This window comes from Ooceraea biroi, chromosome 12 (genome assembly GCF_003672135.1).
Source record: "Ooceraea biroi isolate clonal line C1 chromosome 12, Obir_v5.4, whole genome shotgun sequence".
Taxonomy (NCBI): domain Eukaryota; kingdom Metazoa; phylum Arthropoda; class Insecta; order Hymenoptera; family Formicidae; genus Ooceraea; species Ooceraea biroi.
Window position 1 is genome coordinate 3,016,971 of NC_039517.1, and position 16,793 is coordinate 3,033,763.

The window sequence follows — 16,793 nt, forward strand, 5'->3', positions numbered from 1 at the left end:
TTCGACTCATTAAAACGTAGTAAGAATCCATCAAATATTCAGGTTGACTAATTGAAATTGCGAGAATGTGCGCGAGTTTTTTTTTTATATACAGAGTGTACCAAAAGTCTGGAAACGGTTGAATATTTCATAAACTATGCATTTTAGAAAGAAATGTTTCAGACAAAAGTTGTAGGATTTCAAGTAGCGCATTACATAGCAACATCAGTATGACCTTGAAGAGTGTTGTCAAGGTCATGTGAAGGTCAACTTTGTTTTCTTAAATGGAACCGCCTATAAAATGTTGCATATTTGGATTCTACGGGAAAAAACGAGTAAATTTTATCTGAAACATTTGTTTGAAAAATGCTTCTATCAAAAGTTATACGCATTTAAACCTTAAAGTAGAATACATTGCAAGTAATGATAAATTAATTAAGACTTTATCGTTTTGCTCTTTTACTTTATTAAATGTTCGAACTGGTGTCCATTAACATCTAAACACTTATTAAGTCTTCTTACGAAACTTTGCTCTAAGTAACATTTTAGGGGTCATGCTAGCGCTAGCTAATGGCCTTGGATTACGTACTCGATGTTAACTGAAAGAAACATAAACTTACACATCGGAAAATGTAAATACAAATTTATGCATTTAGTTAGTTTTGAGCTGGTTTTCATGCTGCTTATCAAGTTCGAAAATCATGACTTGAACGAAGAATACGTGAAGCTTGCGTTAGCGTGACCCCTAAAATGTTACTTAGAGCAAAGTTTCGTAAGAAGACTTAATAAGTGTTTAGATGTTAATGGACACCAGTTCGAACATTTAATAAAGTAAAAGAGCAAAACGATAAAGTCTTAATTAATTTATCATTACTTGCAATGTATTCTACTTTAAGGTTTAAATGCGTATAACTTTTGATAGAAGCATTTTTCAAACAAATGTTTCAGATAAAATTTACTCGTTTTTTCCCGTAGAATCCAAATATGCAACATTTTATAGGCGGTTCCATTTAAGAAAACAAAGTTGACCTTCACATGACCTTGACAACACTCTTCAAGGTCATACTGATGTTGCTATGTAATGCGCTACTTGAAATCCTACAACTTTTGTCTGAAACATTTCTTTCTAAAATGCATAGTTTATGAAATATTCGACCGTTTCCAGACTTTTGTTACACCCTGTGTATATATACAATTATGTTATTAACGTGGGATAACGTCGATGGGTGAACGTGTGCGCGTTTACACGCGCACGCATGCGCATGCTGCATGTATGTTGCAGATGATTGAAAGTTTTGAATTGCGGCGCGATCGTCGATTGACTCGACCAACAAGACAATTGAAATTAAAGGGAAACATGTAATAGTTACTGTTGTAATCATTACTAACTAGATTACTCGTGAATTACGCATCTGTGATGTTCTCTTTTCGTTTGAATGTTAATAAAACTTTTTGTTATCTGATCGTTATCTTTTCATTGTTCGAACCTTTCCAGCATTTCGAATAATTACTTTGCCTTTTCCAAACTTGAATCGCTACTACTACGCGCGTCAACATGGCGCCCGAGAGAAAACAGACGTTTATATTCCGTCGAAAAATCTTTCGCTCTTTGTTGCGTCTCGCAAAGACGTCACAAAAGAAGATTATCGCGGAAAACGCGTGTTACATCTCTATACATTTATGCGATCCATGCTGCACGCGCGCACGTGGATGCGCACGCGCGGAAGTCACGGAAAGACGGAAGGTCGGCGGGTTTCCAAACGCTGCCCTCGTGTAAAGCGGCCCTGAAGACCGTCGCGTGCCATCCGGAGCGGAGTGCATTCGCGAACTCTTGATCGACTGCACCATCTACGATGGCCGACAGTCGAAGATTGCGATATTTCGGTTGTGGTTACTTTAATTTATCGACAAAAATGTAATGCCTCTACTTTTAATTGGCCATGTTACCTTCGCACGCGGCACGATAATCACGATTTGCTCACGTTTATGTTGCTCCTATAAGTACCCGCGCGTGCGTTCACTCGAGATCCCCGATCCGACATCGACGCGAAGATGTCTTCCAAGAGGTATTCGATTGTTTTCAACTTGTGTTTTATGTGTGCGTTTTTTTAACGACACCACTGGCCGATCGCACTCTTCAACCCCGAGCCGACCTGGCTTTCCGAGATTACTCGTAACGGCGGCGACGATCGATATTCGGCACCGTTTGATATCGCCGGTCCGTGACCGAATCGCGTTGGCCCTTTGTCTCTTTGTTAACCTGCAATAAAGATCATTCAAGATTATTCCTCGCGTTGTAACAATGTTTCTTTCAAGCACGTTTCTCACACGTTTGATTCGAGACAAGTCCGACCGGGTTACGCCGCGAGGGAGGACGTACAGTTTCAAACGATTCGATTAGAGCGCCCATCGTCTCCTGGCAAGAGCGCGAGCACTCTGCGCTCTCTTCCCCAATCCTTATCTCGTATCAACAATAGAGCGTTACACATCGGATTAAGATCTCTCTTTCTGTCGTGTGTTTAGCGAATTGAAAAAGTTATCGGAGGAAAGTTTAACAAGGCAACCGGAAGAAGTGTTCGACATTATATGCAAGTTGGGAGAAGGGTAAGTTTGTAGCAATCCTGCCCCCGTGTAAACTAGTAAACACTCGTTGAGACTCGTTCTTTTTTTTTCTCCAGGTCATATGGATCAGTTTACAAAGCTTTGCACAAGGAGAGCGGTCAGGTACTCGCCATCAAACAGGTACCAGTTGACACGGACCTACAGGAGATCATTAAGGAAATATCGATCATGCAGCAGTGTGACTCTCCATACGTTGTCAAGTATTATGGAAGTTACTTTAAGAATACAGATCTATGGGTAAATTTACACGATCATTGTTACCTTCGATCATTGTCATCGTCGTTTTAAAGAAAGATTGATGCATTGTACTTGTCATTCGAATCACCCTTGCAGATCGTGATGGAGTATTGTGGAGCTGGCTCCGTCAGCGATATCATGAGGCTAAGGAAGAAGACGCTTCAGGAGGATGAGATCGCGACGATTCTCAGCGACACCCTCAAAGGACTGGAATACCTGCACCTGAGAAGAAAGATTCACAGAGACATCAAGGCTGGAAATATCCTTCTGAATAACGAGGGCCACGCGAAATTGGCCGATTTCGGTGTGGCGGGTCAATTAACGGTAAGTCGTATTGGCATATTGGCAGGTTGCTGGTGTGTTGACGCGTGACGTGTTGACAGGATACCATGGCGAAACGTAACACGGTCATCGGTACACCATTCTGGATGGCACCCGAGGTCATACAAGAGATCGGCTACGACTGCGTGGCCGACATATGGTCCCTGGGTATAACGGCCCTGGAGATGGCTGAGGGCAAACCACCGTATGGGGACATACATCCGATGAGGGCGATATTCATGATCCCGACTAAACCGCCGCCCAGTTTTAGGGAGCCCGATCAGTGGAGTCCAGAATTTATCGATTTTGTCAGTGGGTGCCTTGTAAAAAATCCCGAAGAGAGAGCCACTGCGACGGAGCTTCTGCAGCACGAGTTCATAGGTGAGCAGGAGCAAAGTTGAGAGACCAAGCTGCAGGCTGGGAAACTCGCTGGTAGTACCTTGTCCATTTCCTCGGTGACGGTTTCAGGTAATGCCAAACAGCCGAGTATCCTGAGCCAAATGATCGCCGAGGCCCACGAGATACGAGAGAAGCAGAGTGTGCATCGAGCGCACGTGATAAACAACGTGGCGATTAAAGCGCAAAATCAGGCGGACGATTCGGTAGCTACTCACCCTAGCGACTAGCTAGCTCCTCGAACGTGATGCACGTATTAATGATCGTTGCTTCTCTTCGTAGGACGAGGACGATTGCAGCGGAACCATGAAACCGTTACCGGAGGACAGCAGGACGCTGGTGCCGAGTCACGATCTTCCCGACACGGGTACTTTAGTCTCGGCAGTGTTGGACCTGGGTACTATGGTCATTAATAGCGACACGGATACCGAAGCTACCATGAAAAGTCAGTAAATCTTGATCAAGTCTCTCGAGGCTCTCGTTTGCCGTTCCAGCCGGCGATCACGGCCGAGTCCGGGCTTCACTTTCACTCAGGGACAGTAACTCACGTTCAGATCAGTTTGCAAAGATGTCGCGTTCATGGCAATGTCGTTTCGAGCACCGTGTCGAGCACAGGACACGTAGTTAATCTCCCACGTGTTGTTGGCCCCGACACTGGCTGGGACGTGCAACGAAGATGCAATCGGTTTGAACGCAGATTCGCTAACGATCTAAAGCAGCTAAAGCTAACGATCGACGTTAATGTGTGCCAGGACACAACACTGGCTCCGTGGAATCTGGCAAGAAGTATCGACCGCTATTCTTGGATCATTTCGACAAGAAGGAAGCGCCCGAAATTGGCAAGGTAAAGAGGAATCCCGTTTCACGTTATGAGAATGGCACTCTGGCCGTCGAACGACCCTATTCTCACGTAATGTAATGCACGCGTATATAGGGTAACGCACAGTTGTTGGGCGCGCAAAATTCGGAGAACGCAAAGTCGGAGCTGCTGAGTCCAAGCGAATCTCAAAGGTTTCAAAGCCACCTGCAGCTGCAGCTGCAGAACCAGATATCTCATCCTGTGCTGGAACAGCCGCGCAACAATATATCAAAGTTCCAGAATGTCTTCACCGAGCGTGATTTCGATTTTGTAAGTAGCACACTATACTATTTGGGTAATCGGCGGGATCGATACTCGCCTCACGCGATAAACGGCCGCGAATGGATCCGAGGGAGCGTGGTTCGCGTCCTCCCTCTTTCCTTCTCTCCCCGAGCAAAGTCACCCTCGGAGTAACGCTTTAGGCACCTTAGGCATTATAAAACAGATAGACAACTTGAATATAGAGAAACAACCCTGTCCTGCAGCTGAAGTTTCTCTCCTACGAGGAACTGCAGCAACGAATGGCTAGTCTGGACGCGGAGATGGAGCGGGAGATCGACGAGCTGAGAAAGAGGTATCAGACCAAGCGACAGCCCATCCTCGACGCAATGGACACCAAGCGGAAGCGCCAACAAAACTTTTAACGGTTTGGTTTCCTTCTCTACGCGACGTAGTCATCACGACAGAGAGATAGGGACAAAGGGTACAGTTGTACAGTTGTATAAATGGATAGATTCTATTCGCGTCATCCCTGATTCCATTAAAGAGAAGAACATTGCTCGCACCACACATCATCCCGTCGACTCACAAGCGCGCGACGTGACTTTACACACGGTCCCTTCTTTCATCCCTTCATCGAGCTATCAGATTACAATGTTGCTTTTCTTTTTGCGAATCCGGGATGTCTAGTAGCTATAATAGCCGATAGCCTCACGTCACCAGTGTAAATTATTTTTACGTGATTTAGGTCAAGATACAATCACTATACTTAATTTTTCTATCATGTTTATTTACTGTTAAGGGGATGCTGGAGCTGCTAGTGAACTTCTTCGCGATGGTGCTGCCATCGCACAATATTTGCACAATCAAATGCTTTTTACAAAAATTTGGCAATTTGTACGCACAAAATCGCTGTTGAGCGGTGTTTGGACACAAGTAAGGAATATGAGGATGCTTTTCGAAGTGACTTTAGAAGCGTCATAAAAGAGAATTCTGTGTTCTCCTGTATTCTGTAAAGGAATCCTTAATTGTGTCCAAACACCGCTCAACAGCGATTTTGTGCGCACAAATTGCCAAATTTTTATAAAAAGCATTTTTTGTGCAAATGGCAGCACCATCGCGAAAAAGTTCACTAGCAACTCCAGGATCACCTTAAATAATGTATCCTATTCTTAGAGAAATCTATCAAGAGACCCTCGTAGGGGGTTAGGCGATGATAAAGAAAAATTAAGAGAAAGGAGAAAACGACAAGTATGCAAGTAGGAGCGCATCGAAACAAGTGCGTCGTACATATTTCATTTCCATCGATCAACTCTTTTTTTTTTATACTCGTAAGACGAAATTTCGCTATCTCATCGTACCTAGTCATTCGCAAATGCCATTTTATGATGCAGGATTTCCTTTTTCTTCTTTCTTTCTTTTTTTTCCCTTTTACCGTAACCATAAAGAAAATCATCGCGTCGCATGACACGAATGGTCTCACGAAATGCGAAATTACTGACGGTTCTCAGGATGAATGAAAAGCGTTAGCCGATCACGGCAGTCAAAACGAGAGTGAAATAAGGAAAGGCTCCAAATTGTTTTCCCTTTTGATTTATCATTCTACTGCCATAGATAGTTATTCTGCTCTCCCCTATATTTATCCTCATACTTATCGCGTATCGACACGATAAGTACACGTTCCTTCCTTCGCTCACGATGAGAAATTTTACTTTTCAAGTCGCGAATATCAATGCGATCATGCTGAGACTTCCTAGTGAATTACCGAACGACTGCGTTTCTCGACACGCAACTTCGCACCGTTACTTTACTGGGAACGAGATATTTCGCTTGAACTTGACCCGAACTCGATAGTATTAGTCTTCCGTATCCGCGGTGTTCCGACGTACGTATGCTCCAATTTTTACATGGTCGCAGTGCGAGAGTATGTCGTTGAAGCTGAAATTAGGTTTCGTTCTAAGGATGAATTTTCATTCGTTAAGAATCGAATATAAAGATTCATCCGGGGGGAAAAAGATGCCTTGCAACAATAATCTTCTCGTGTAACGAAGCATCGAGATGCTCGTCCCTGCATATTCTTTTACGGTCGTTACACGTCGCACGGAGAGTAGATATATATATATATATATTCGTACGTGCCATTGATACGCGTATGGCGAATATTACAATGTATAGTATAATAGTACGTAATAATCGTTTGTGCTGACGTTGGGCTATTTCGCACCCGCGCAAGAGTATCGAGGAGGAATAGAGTTATTGTAAACTGGAGAAGAGAAATCAGAAAAGGAAGAGGAAATGCTACAATCCACCAGAATCGAAATCTTCGTTCACTCCCTTCACGAAAAAAAGATAATAGTGCAGAATTGACAGCAAATGATATTTTTGATATAGACGAAAGTATGCGTCGGTGAAACGTGATCTGAATTTGCGTCGAGTGCACCTCACGCAGCCTCGACGAACGCCAGCGTATGCTAACGAGAGGTCTCGAGCAGAGAAAGTAATAACACAGTCTTTTACTCCAATGTCGTGCGTTTTTATACGAAATGTAATTTTTAACGAAATGCATCGTGTACATTGTACATTAATCTCCTTCTTGGATTCTTCCGAATAATTTAAACGATTGTCTAATCTTTTTTTTCCCCCCCGTTTTATATACACGAATTTTCGAATGGTGCATAATTATGCATTATGCAGAGTGCATGAGATGGAACGCGAGAAAATGTGTTTTTTAAATTGTATTCTTATATACACATACGTACATATATAAATATATACATATAAACTTTTGTAAAAAATCACAAAAATAATTTGTAAGTCTTATATTTTTACATTTTATTTACAGCTATTGCTACCGTTTTGTGAAAATCGTTCATTTCGAAACATGTGTACCATTTTCGACTGGCTTTTCTTTTTTTTTTACAAAGCCACGCTAAAGTAAACAAGACAAAACAGCCAAAAAACAAAAAAATAAAGAAAACAGCAGCAGAAACGTGACAAGCAAGCAGATTAATGCATTTCCCATCGAATTATCAGTCATTTAGCTTTTGAATAATTAGCCTCCATTGTAAGCAGAATTATAATGTATTTCTCACCACTTTGTAATTCGTTTTCATTTCTCATTTTTTTTCATTTTAAGGCATAATTCTTTTGATGTCGATATTTAGTCATGACAATTTTATGACAACGTGTTACAATTGCACATTTCGTTACGTATCGTACAATCTGTTGTTTTTGGCTAAATATATCTAGAGACTGAAGGCAGAAGAGTATGTTTTATCGAGTGAATAATTTAGCGTGAAAACTATAGTCCGATAATAGTACATAACGTATAGAATGATTGCTATTTAACACATTGAAGCGAGAAATATTAATACTTTTTGTTTAAGATAATAACGAAGGCAGACATTAATATGCTGCAGTTTTAATCATTTTGTTTGACAATAATAAAACATTGCGCAAACTATGACACGCATTTGATCCCTGTGCTTTGTTGCGATGTATGTCGTTTATTATGCTACCTTGGTACGCGATTCCGTTATAATTAAGTACTTGATTCACAGCAGCGTGTTAACGGGTCGTGCAACAATTCTTTCCTTCTTTTTACTTCTTGGCACCAACTGCCAAAGAACTTTTCAATTAAAGTCGTAATCGTAAATGCGTCGTAATCACATGGTCAAGATGTGACACTTGATATCGTTCGAGTTACAACAATCCGGCTCCTATCTCTGATTTTAACGAGGTAACTGTAAATTGGTAAAAACATTTCGATAAGTCGTAAAGCGTTAAAAAATATATATATACACGCACATGAAAAATTTGTTTCGATAGAATCCATGTCCTCATGATTGATCCCGCAACGCTCACATCTTTTAAGGAAATCTTTTAGGAGAAGGAAAAAAAAGAGAGTATTCACAGATCGTCATCCCCTATCATGCGGAAAACGTTATTTTCCACGACATCAAAGTCGATCGTGCGCGTTGTTCGAGTCTCGTGTACGACAACCTTCGAGTCATCGGGTCTCTTCGATTTCACGGCTGACCATTTATCGGCAAGCTTCTTAATGATTGGTCCCGGCTTTGGCCGATGATCATTATTGGCACATTCTCGCAACGGCGATCCCATAGTGACGCGACTCTGACCGTCCCTCATGATGTACGTCCAAGATTTTCCTGATCCCGCCTGCAAACAGCACGCATTTGAGAGATGGAAGAAAGAAAGTACGATCGGGCATTTATTATTTCGGGTGTACAGTTGCGGGAAACAGTTCATACAACAACCTGAATTGTGCTGATGCCCACGACACGTTTCTGCAACAATTCGTCGATCATGGCTTGCAGGCAGACGGACATGAAAATCGCCTGCTCCGAAGCGATCGTAATCCATTGCAATTCGTTCTTAGCGATCAGATACTCGAAGGATAGTTCCAAACTGCAGTCTTTCAAATCCTTGCCACGATCCATTTCCTAGATGCATCCGTCATTAATGGCCGACGTTTATCTCGTAAATCAGTAAAGCTTTCTTTCGATATTTTCGCATGTATGATATACTAGCATCCCCCGTCACGCGGGCTTCGCCCGCGATATTATGTGTAGAATTAAATAAAAACACATTTTATCCCTTCTCACCCGTTAGGGGTGGAATTTCGGAAAACCCACCCTTAGTGAGCACCTACGTAATAGTAGGAATATACCCTTAAAATTTCAAGTCGATAGATGCAGTGGTTCGGGCTGCACGTTGATGAGTCAGTGAGTGATATTTGGCTTATATATATATATATATATATATATATATAGATAATAATTCGCTGTACTTACACTTTGCGTGGTAGTGATACGCCAGCATCGCATTCGCGACACTTTAAATACAATTTCGTGCTTCCTCTGTCTCTTTTCCTTTTCTCCCTCCTTCTCCTTCTGCTCCTGCTTCTCCTCCTCCTCCTCTTCAGATGACAAAACGCGTAAGTTTAATTCGTTTCCACCTATAGCAAGTAATACTCTCGAACCATGTCGCGGATAATCACAATAGCACGGTGCAAATTGCGTGTAGCCATAATATTTTAAGCAACGAGCTACCTTTAAATACTGAAATAACAAAAACGCAAAAACAAATTACACAAATGTTTCAACGGAGCGGTCGAGATGAACGTACTTGTTCCTTGTCCCACGACTCCTGCAAATTCTCCAAGTGACACTGCACCTGCTCGGTAGTCGAGATCGATCCGCTGCGAATCTCCGCGACCGTTTGAACGTACAGTAGATTCAGGGTCACCGGATCGCCCAACAACTCGAGATCGTACGTCGGGTTCCAGTAATTCTTTCTCACAACGATCCTCGTACCCATCGAGCACATGTATCTGTACGTTACGAAGGGTGACTCAAAGTTTTGCAACTTGCGCAACGCTAGGGGACACAAACTGCACGTTAAAAAGGAAATGCCCACCCAACGCACTTGCACTTGCTAGAGAAGACAAAGAAAACCAAAGAAAAGAGGGAAGTGCGTGTTACTTACTCTTGATGCTACCAGACAATTCATCTTGCACGACGACAAACAGCGCAAAGTAAAAATGATACTTTTCCGTCACTCGTAGATGTTTATACACCTTCTATAGGTACATGAAACAAGAGGAAGAAATGTAATTTGACAAAACGACACTGCACATGCGTGTACCCTTCTAAATGTGCGAGTACACGCAACACATCGCTGGAACACGTATCTACCTTTAAAACCTCACCGGAATGCTCCGCCGTCGAGACGTTCAACGAAACTTTTGATCCATCCATGAGAAACACATCCAAGATCTCATCCTCCAGTGGGCCACCTATGGTTTCCTGTTGCGCGCTCAATAAAAATCCATTTAGTATCTCGGAATTATTGACAGCCACGTTCTGGCCGATCGACTGAATGTACTTTTCCAACGCCAGCCGCCGTTCCTCTTGCTGACTGGCTGTCAACGGGAAGAACCTTTTTGGAGGAAACACAGGCAAGGAGATGTCGAGATCCTTGGACAGCTGGACGTGTAAATTGTGCAGTTGCTTGTACCTCACGGTACAATGAAACAATCCATTAACATGGACATTATATCCCTGCAAACGTCGTGAATACCATCATTAGTGTGTACGTGTGTACATACGTACACATGCTAAAGTAACGTGGGAAAAGAATAGAGAGTAACAAACAACATTGTGTGCAAATGTCGCTTACAACATATGCGTTGCCAGCTCCATCGAGAAATTCCTGAGTATCCGGTATAGAGAAATGCATTTTTACGTGAATCTTGAGGGAACGACCGGCCAATATATCGTTGTCACGTATTATATATGTATATGCAGCAAGGTTCAGCGAGGTTCTCGATTACCGGTACACGCATTTAGCAAAGTTCCAGATAAAAGGAAACGTAAAGCCCGCCTTACGTTAGTAAATTCGCTCTCGATTCTGCTCGAGCTAAAAGCTACGTCCGGAGGAACAACGTTCTCCACGAGGGAAATTAGCCTTCTTCTTCTTTTTTGTTTGGCACCCGATCCCCATACGGGTTCGATACGGCCAGTGGGAAATTAGCCGATATCGCTCATTCCGAGACAGATACGCTTGGAGGTTACGTTCGCGACATAGAAAACGATACGGTGGAACGTTTTCCGCGTTTCGAGAGTGCGATAAGATACGCTCCTTTTCGAGATACCTCGGCACGACGTAAGATTGGCACGTGAACAGTCATCGTGCCCCTTTATCCGTATTCACGTATCACTGTTCGACTTTTGACATTTATCCGCCCACACACGTCAACGACGAGCTAACGAATTCTAACCGCGAGCCGCTACCGAATTAAATAAATACCAGAGACATCTAACGCACTTTTGATACAAACTAAAGCTCCGCATTTTTATCAACTGAAGAACAGAAACTTCCATCGACTGTTTTATCGATTATTACCGTTTTAATTGTAGTTATCGTCGGTACATTTGAACGGTCGATAAAAGCGGTCACGCGAATCCCCGTAAATCGATGTATGTACATACTACCTAACGCGAAATTTCAGTTCTCTCATTGGTGAATTTTAATGGCTTACCATTTAAAAACTATAGTCTCGATATTGTTAAAATTTTTGTTCCAAACAACTTGTCTTTAAAATTATTATCGGTTTAGGATACTTTGTACATATAAATGGATGTAAATAATTGAAGAAAAATAATATCAAAAGGACTTCTTTTATTAATACAATACTCTTGGTCTTAAAAATATATTTCTCAAACTATATGTACATTTAATATTAATCTATCGCACGAGCAAAAAGAGTAACAAAATGTTTATAATAATTAAAAACTTTTTTATTATTTCTAATTATAATTATAGTTTAAAAACATTTATTCAATATAAAAAATTACACCATATCGAAATCGTCCCTCTGTAACAAATTAAATATGTATATAGATTAAAAAGAACGATTTAATTTTATAATATATATTTTATGATATGTACATGATATGATAAAAGAAATAAATATTCTCACCTCATTATTGTACTCTAGTACATGTTTCTTAATAGCGGAAGTATCTACCCACGTTATAAAATCTTCCAAGTTTCTGTTATAATAACATATATTAATAATTATTGATTAAAATAATTAATAATAAATAAATAAACAATATATGTGTATGTACATTTTTTGTTTACCTTGTCACGAAAAATGCAGGATCCTTCACAACTTCCACTCCGACTCTGACGTGACCTTGTTCTATGAACTTCACTGCCATTGGTATTGTTTGAATCATTTTGCTTCGTACCATAATAACTGGGAGCCTCCGTCTGCAGAAGCAACTGGCTGTTACTTTTTGTGTTAGAGAGAGATCGCCCTTTGTAGAGATCAAACCCATCATGTACAGTTTTTCTAGCAACGTAGCACTTTGCTCTATCCGAAAGGGATGATTAGGTTCAACTTCCTTGATTTTTTTACCTAATTCACGTATCTCGCGTGATAATTTGTTGTACCTACAAAAGTTTGGATAATTATAAAATATCCTTTATTGTCAGGTCATGTTATATTAATGGAATTATTAGTGCAATTGTGTAGAAGTCTAGCATCAACTAATAAGAGTGTATTATGTTAATAATTTATTATACTATTCCACATATACAAATTCATTACTTTTTTAACTTATCTATATTAATTTCTGAATTGATATATAAATGTAAAATAAATAAAAATAAATATAAATTTCAATTCAAAATTATAAGTCATCCTAAGTAAAGTAGAACATTAATATAACGAATAAAAATTTAGATTAAATCATATTTATAGATATTAAATCGTAAGATTTTCAGTTTTATTCAATATAAGGATTTTATGATTTTGTGAATAAAAGACGCACAAAAAAGACATATGAAATATAATAATAATATTTTTAATAAAATAATAATAATCTACACTTACACTGTATAATCAGATCGTTTTTGGATGCAATATCTCTTCATAACCTGAACTTCGTGCAGGTTATGATCTGCCTGCCATGATATAAAATCTACCTTCTTTAGTAACTTTTGTTCATGATATTTTAATTTTCGTACCATTATGATCTTTTTTTATTGTTTTCACGTCAAAATACTAAAAGAAGGTTTTTCCAAAATTTATAATCACGAAATTACAACAAACACCTCGCACTCAGGAACATCAACTGTAATCATAGAAAAGAATAAACAGGTCTGACAATCGCTCATGTTATTCAAGAACAGCACTCCAAGCGGATAGTGAACGAAGTGAACAGTGTTGCCACTTGCACACATACGCATACAAAAATTACAGTTGAAATGCTTTTTATAAAAATTTCGCAATTTTGTGCGTACAAATTGCAAAATTTGGTAAAACTGAAGGAGACGGGTCCTCCTCACCGATTTCCTTCTAACTTTTCTATTATATTTCATGTATTCATTCTTGCCCTATATCCTTTTATATATGTATTCTCCAAATTAACTTTACTGAATGTAATTCTATCGCATCTTTACTGGGTGTGTTCCGTTTCACGCATATGCGCGCATTTATCTATAATGAATGTTACGTATAATATATATAATGCGCGCATATGCGTGAAACAGAACGCACCCACTTTGTCAGTAGGCAGAAAATTCACTTATTTCATTGGTTCCGCCATATTCTTCGAAAGGCAACCATCAACCAATCCCGACGTGACAACTGGTTCGTATGTCTCTTACTTGAGGGTCTCTAACCACGCGCGTCATGAAGGCCGCCATATTCTTGCAAACGATCACAGTTCGCATGTCTCTTCCTTGAGGGTCTCTAGACCAGTGCTCGGAATTAGTTGCCCTTTACGGACCGATTTCAGAAGCGACGCCTATCATTCCCCCACTACCGCTCGACGCGCGACGGCCGAGCCGCCGAACGCTGTGTCTCAGGGGCGCCACTATATGAGATATACGCTGAGAGCATTATCCCAGCGCCCTTTCGTCCAGTGATTAAAATTTTTCTAGCTAAATAGGTTTTACTTTCACAATGAAAAGTGAAGTACTAAATTTTCAATTATTAATGTAGTAGAGGAAAGTCCCCGATTATGAGATACCATATCGATTTTGCCGAATGTAAGGAAATCTATAGGCAGAATTAAAAAATGTAATACGTTCTCTTGAAAAGAATTTAATAAGCTTTAGTTTGGTGAAATGAAAAATCTAATTTAAATATTATTTTTTCTGAAAATTAAAAAAATTTGAAAAAAGAGCTTAACGCAAGATCGCGAAAGTGTGCTCCTAATATAAGATACCTTGAGCAATCGGTGTTAAAAGTGCAAAATACATCAGTATTGCAAGTAAAAAACTTTATTAGATATTTTTATAAAAATACTGCTGCCACAGCCTTCGCCAAATTTTCACGATTCCACTGTCAACGACGTTTCCTCGTTTCTCTAACCTCCATAGTCAGATTCTATAAAAATTAAATACACAAAAATTCGTAATATAAATTCGTATTAACTTTTCTTTAACCTTAACGTAGTATTTTCTTTCTTTTTATTACACTACATACTCTTCATATTCGAGCAATAATTATCTCATATTAAGAGTACCCTGAATATCTCATTATATGAGCCACACGCCTAGCGGTTCCGCGATCATGAAATCTAATCTCTACAATTAAGCAATTCAACAAATCGCGTATTTTCCTGTTACTACGATTCTACTCTATCATTGCATACTGAATTTATTGCCAACCATTTCTTTATTATGTAATAAACAAGGTTTAAAGACTTACCTTAAGTTCCTTTGACATGTTCACAATTTCACAAACCTTTTTTTGCAAAAGCTAAACGCAATAACGAACAATGAATTTTTCACTAAATACATTTTACACCAAGAGTAATAAGTTTATGGTGGAATTAACAGATGGTGCTCACTAGTTTAGCAGAAACTCCATTATCTCATATTAGGAGCATATCTCATAATAGGGGATTCTCCTCTATACACACACACAGTAATAATTTTACATTACACATTAATAATAAGTTAATAATTGAAAATTTAGTACTTCACTTTTCATTGTGAAAGTAAAACCTATTTAGCTAGAAAAATTTTAATGACTGGACGAAAGGGCGCTGGGATAATGCCTCAGCGTATATCTCATATAGTGGCGCCCCTGAAACACAGCGTTCGGCGGCTCGGCCGTCGCGCGTCGAGCGGTAGTGGGGGAATGATAGGCGTCGCTTCTGAAATCGGCCCGAAAAGGGCAACTAATTCCGAGCACTGGTCTAGAGACCCTCAAGGAAGAGACATGCGAACTGTGATCGTTTGCAAGAATATGGCGGCCTTCATGACGCGCGTGGTTAGAGACCCTCAAGTAAGAGACATACGAACCAGTTGTCACGTCGGGATTGGTTGATGGTTGCCTTTCGAAGAATATGGCGGAACCAATGAAATAAGCGAATTTTCTGCCTACTGACTAGAGTTCTACCTTGTTTTCCAGCAACGACACAGTGCGACCAGTGTATCATTCTATCTTCTTTCAATACCAGCGAACAGCAAAGATAGAATGATATACTGTCGCACTGTGTCGTTGCTGAAAAACACTCCTAGATATCAGAGAAGCGACATTGAGGGAATATCGTCTGATTGGCCAGATAAATCACGTGATTGAGCGCCATTTTGTTTGTTATTATGGTGCATAAAATAAAGTCAGATGACTACTTTTGACTACAAACAAATTTTCAAAATAATAATATACATCATACATAATATACATTAGAAAATATTCACACTTTATGTTCTTTTCTTACAGTTTTCCTTTTATCTTTATAACTGCTCCAGTTTAGCGTTAACCTGCTTTGACGTCTGTTGTACCTCGCATATGGAGAAAACAAGATGGTGGCTTATCGATTATCGCATATATATCGCATGTATCGAGTTCAATGTCGCTTCTCTGATATCTAGGACTCTACTACTGACAAAGTAAAGATGCGATAGAATTACATATATACATATATGCACACAAACACCACGCGTAGAGACCCTTTAGTGCAGATGGTAAAACTGAAGGAGACGGTCCTCACCGATTTACCTTCTAACTTTGTAAAAATGTATATTTTGGTCCTAAAAAAAGATTGCGAGAAGGAAAATCGTCGCTCTCCAGTAGAACCAAAGTTAGAACGTATTGAAAAATGAGTTTCGGGGTTAGAAAATCTGTCATACCGGCGGTCTACGGGCGTAGTGCACACTGACCGAGCATGCGCGTTGTTATGCATGTATATTACATGAAATTGTTTAAAGCAGTGAATTGTTAATATAAATCAATATAAATCGAATCGTTAAAGTAAATAACCAAATCACAAATAGTTAAACACACAGTTTTCTCTGCTTTAACCAAAATCAAAGTCACAGTTAAATAGAAATTATTCTCTGCTTTAATCGTTTAAAGCAGTGAATTGTTAATGTAAATCGAATCGTTAAAGTAAATAACCAAAAGCACAAACAGTTAAATACACAGTATTCTCTGCTTTAACCAAAATCAAAGTCACAGTTAAATAGAAATTATTCTCTACTTTAATCGAAAGTAAAAACTGCAAAAAAATATATTTAATTTTAAAATTTGTTTATTGGATTAAAATTGAGATCTCTTTAAAATAAACGCTATAACTGTATACACGGTATGCCATTATAGAAATTAATCTAC

At 39.7% G+C, this 16,793-nt stretch overlaps 3 protein-coding genes across 4 annotated transcripts; 1 reads left to right on the forward strand and 2 right to left on the reverse strand.

Moving 5' to 3' along the window:
* Window positions 1-1,787: 1,787 nt before the first annotated feature.
* LOC105281545 (serine/threonine-protein kinase 3) lies at window positions 1,788-5,405 on the forward strand. Of its 2 annotated transcripts, none has more exons than XM_020032361.2 (10): window positions 1,788-2,045; window positions 2,503-2,583; window positions 2,658-2,838; window positions 2,935-3,162; window positions 3,222-3,540; window positions 3,628-3,761; window positions 3,838-4,000; window positions 4,308-4,399; window positions 4,490-4,684; window positions 4,879-5,405. In XM_020032361.2, the coding sequence occupies exons 1-10, from the start codon at window positions 2,032-2,034 to the stop codon at window positions 5,056-5,058; spliced, it is 1,587 nt and encodes a 528-aa protein (XP_019887920.1). In that variant the 5' UTR covers window positions 1,788-2,031; the 3' UTR covers window positions 5,059-5,405. The 2 variants fall into 2 exon arrangements, with proteins under 2 accessions (XP_019887920.1, XP_019887921.1); XM_020032362.2 differs by having other exon boundaries at window positions 1,789-2,045; window positions 4,900-5,405.
* A 2,032-nt stretch (window positions 5,406-7,437) lies between these two features.
* On the reverse strand, window positions 7,438-11,465 carry LOC105281546 (sorting nexin-17). Its single transcript, XM_011342835.3, has 7 exons — window positions 10,835-11,465; window positions 10,351-10,716; window positions 10,142-10,235; window positions 9,782-10,032; window positions 9,448-9,714; window positions 8,911-9,096; window positions 7,438-8,812 (listed from the first exon to the last, which is right to left on the reverse strand). Exons 1-7 carry the CDS (start codon window positions 10,892-10,894, stop codon window positions 8,543-8,545), a joined length of 1,494 nt encoding a protein of 497 aa, XP_011341137.1. The 5' UTR covers window positions 10,895-11,465; the 3' UTR covers window positions 7,438-8,542.
* A 388-nt stretch (window positions 11,466-11,853) lies between these two features.
* Window positions 11,854-13,344, reverse strand: LOC105281543 (U3 small nucleolar ribonucleoprotein protein IMP3). The gene is made up of 4 exons (XM_026974208.1): window positions 13,059-13,344; window positions 12,302-12,616; window positions 12,138-12,210; window positions 11,854-12,032 (listed from the first exon to the last, which is right to left on the reverse strand). Exons 1-4 carry the CDS (start codon window positions 13,193-13,195, stop codon window positions 12,009-12,011), a joined length of 549 nt encoding a protein of 182 aa, XP_026830009.1. The 5' UTR covers window positions 13,196-13,344; the 3' UTR covers window positions 11,854-12,008.
* Window positions 13,345-16,793: the final 3,449 nt, after the last annotated feature.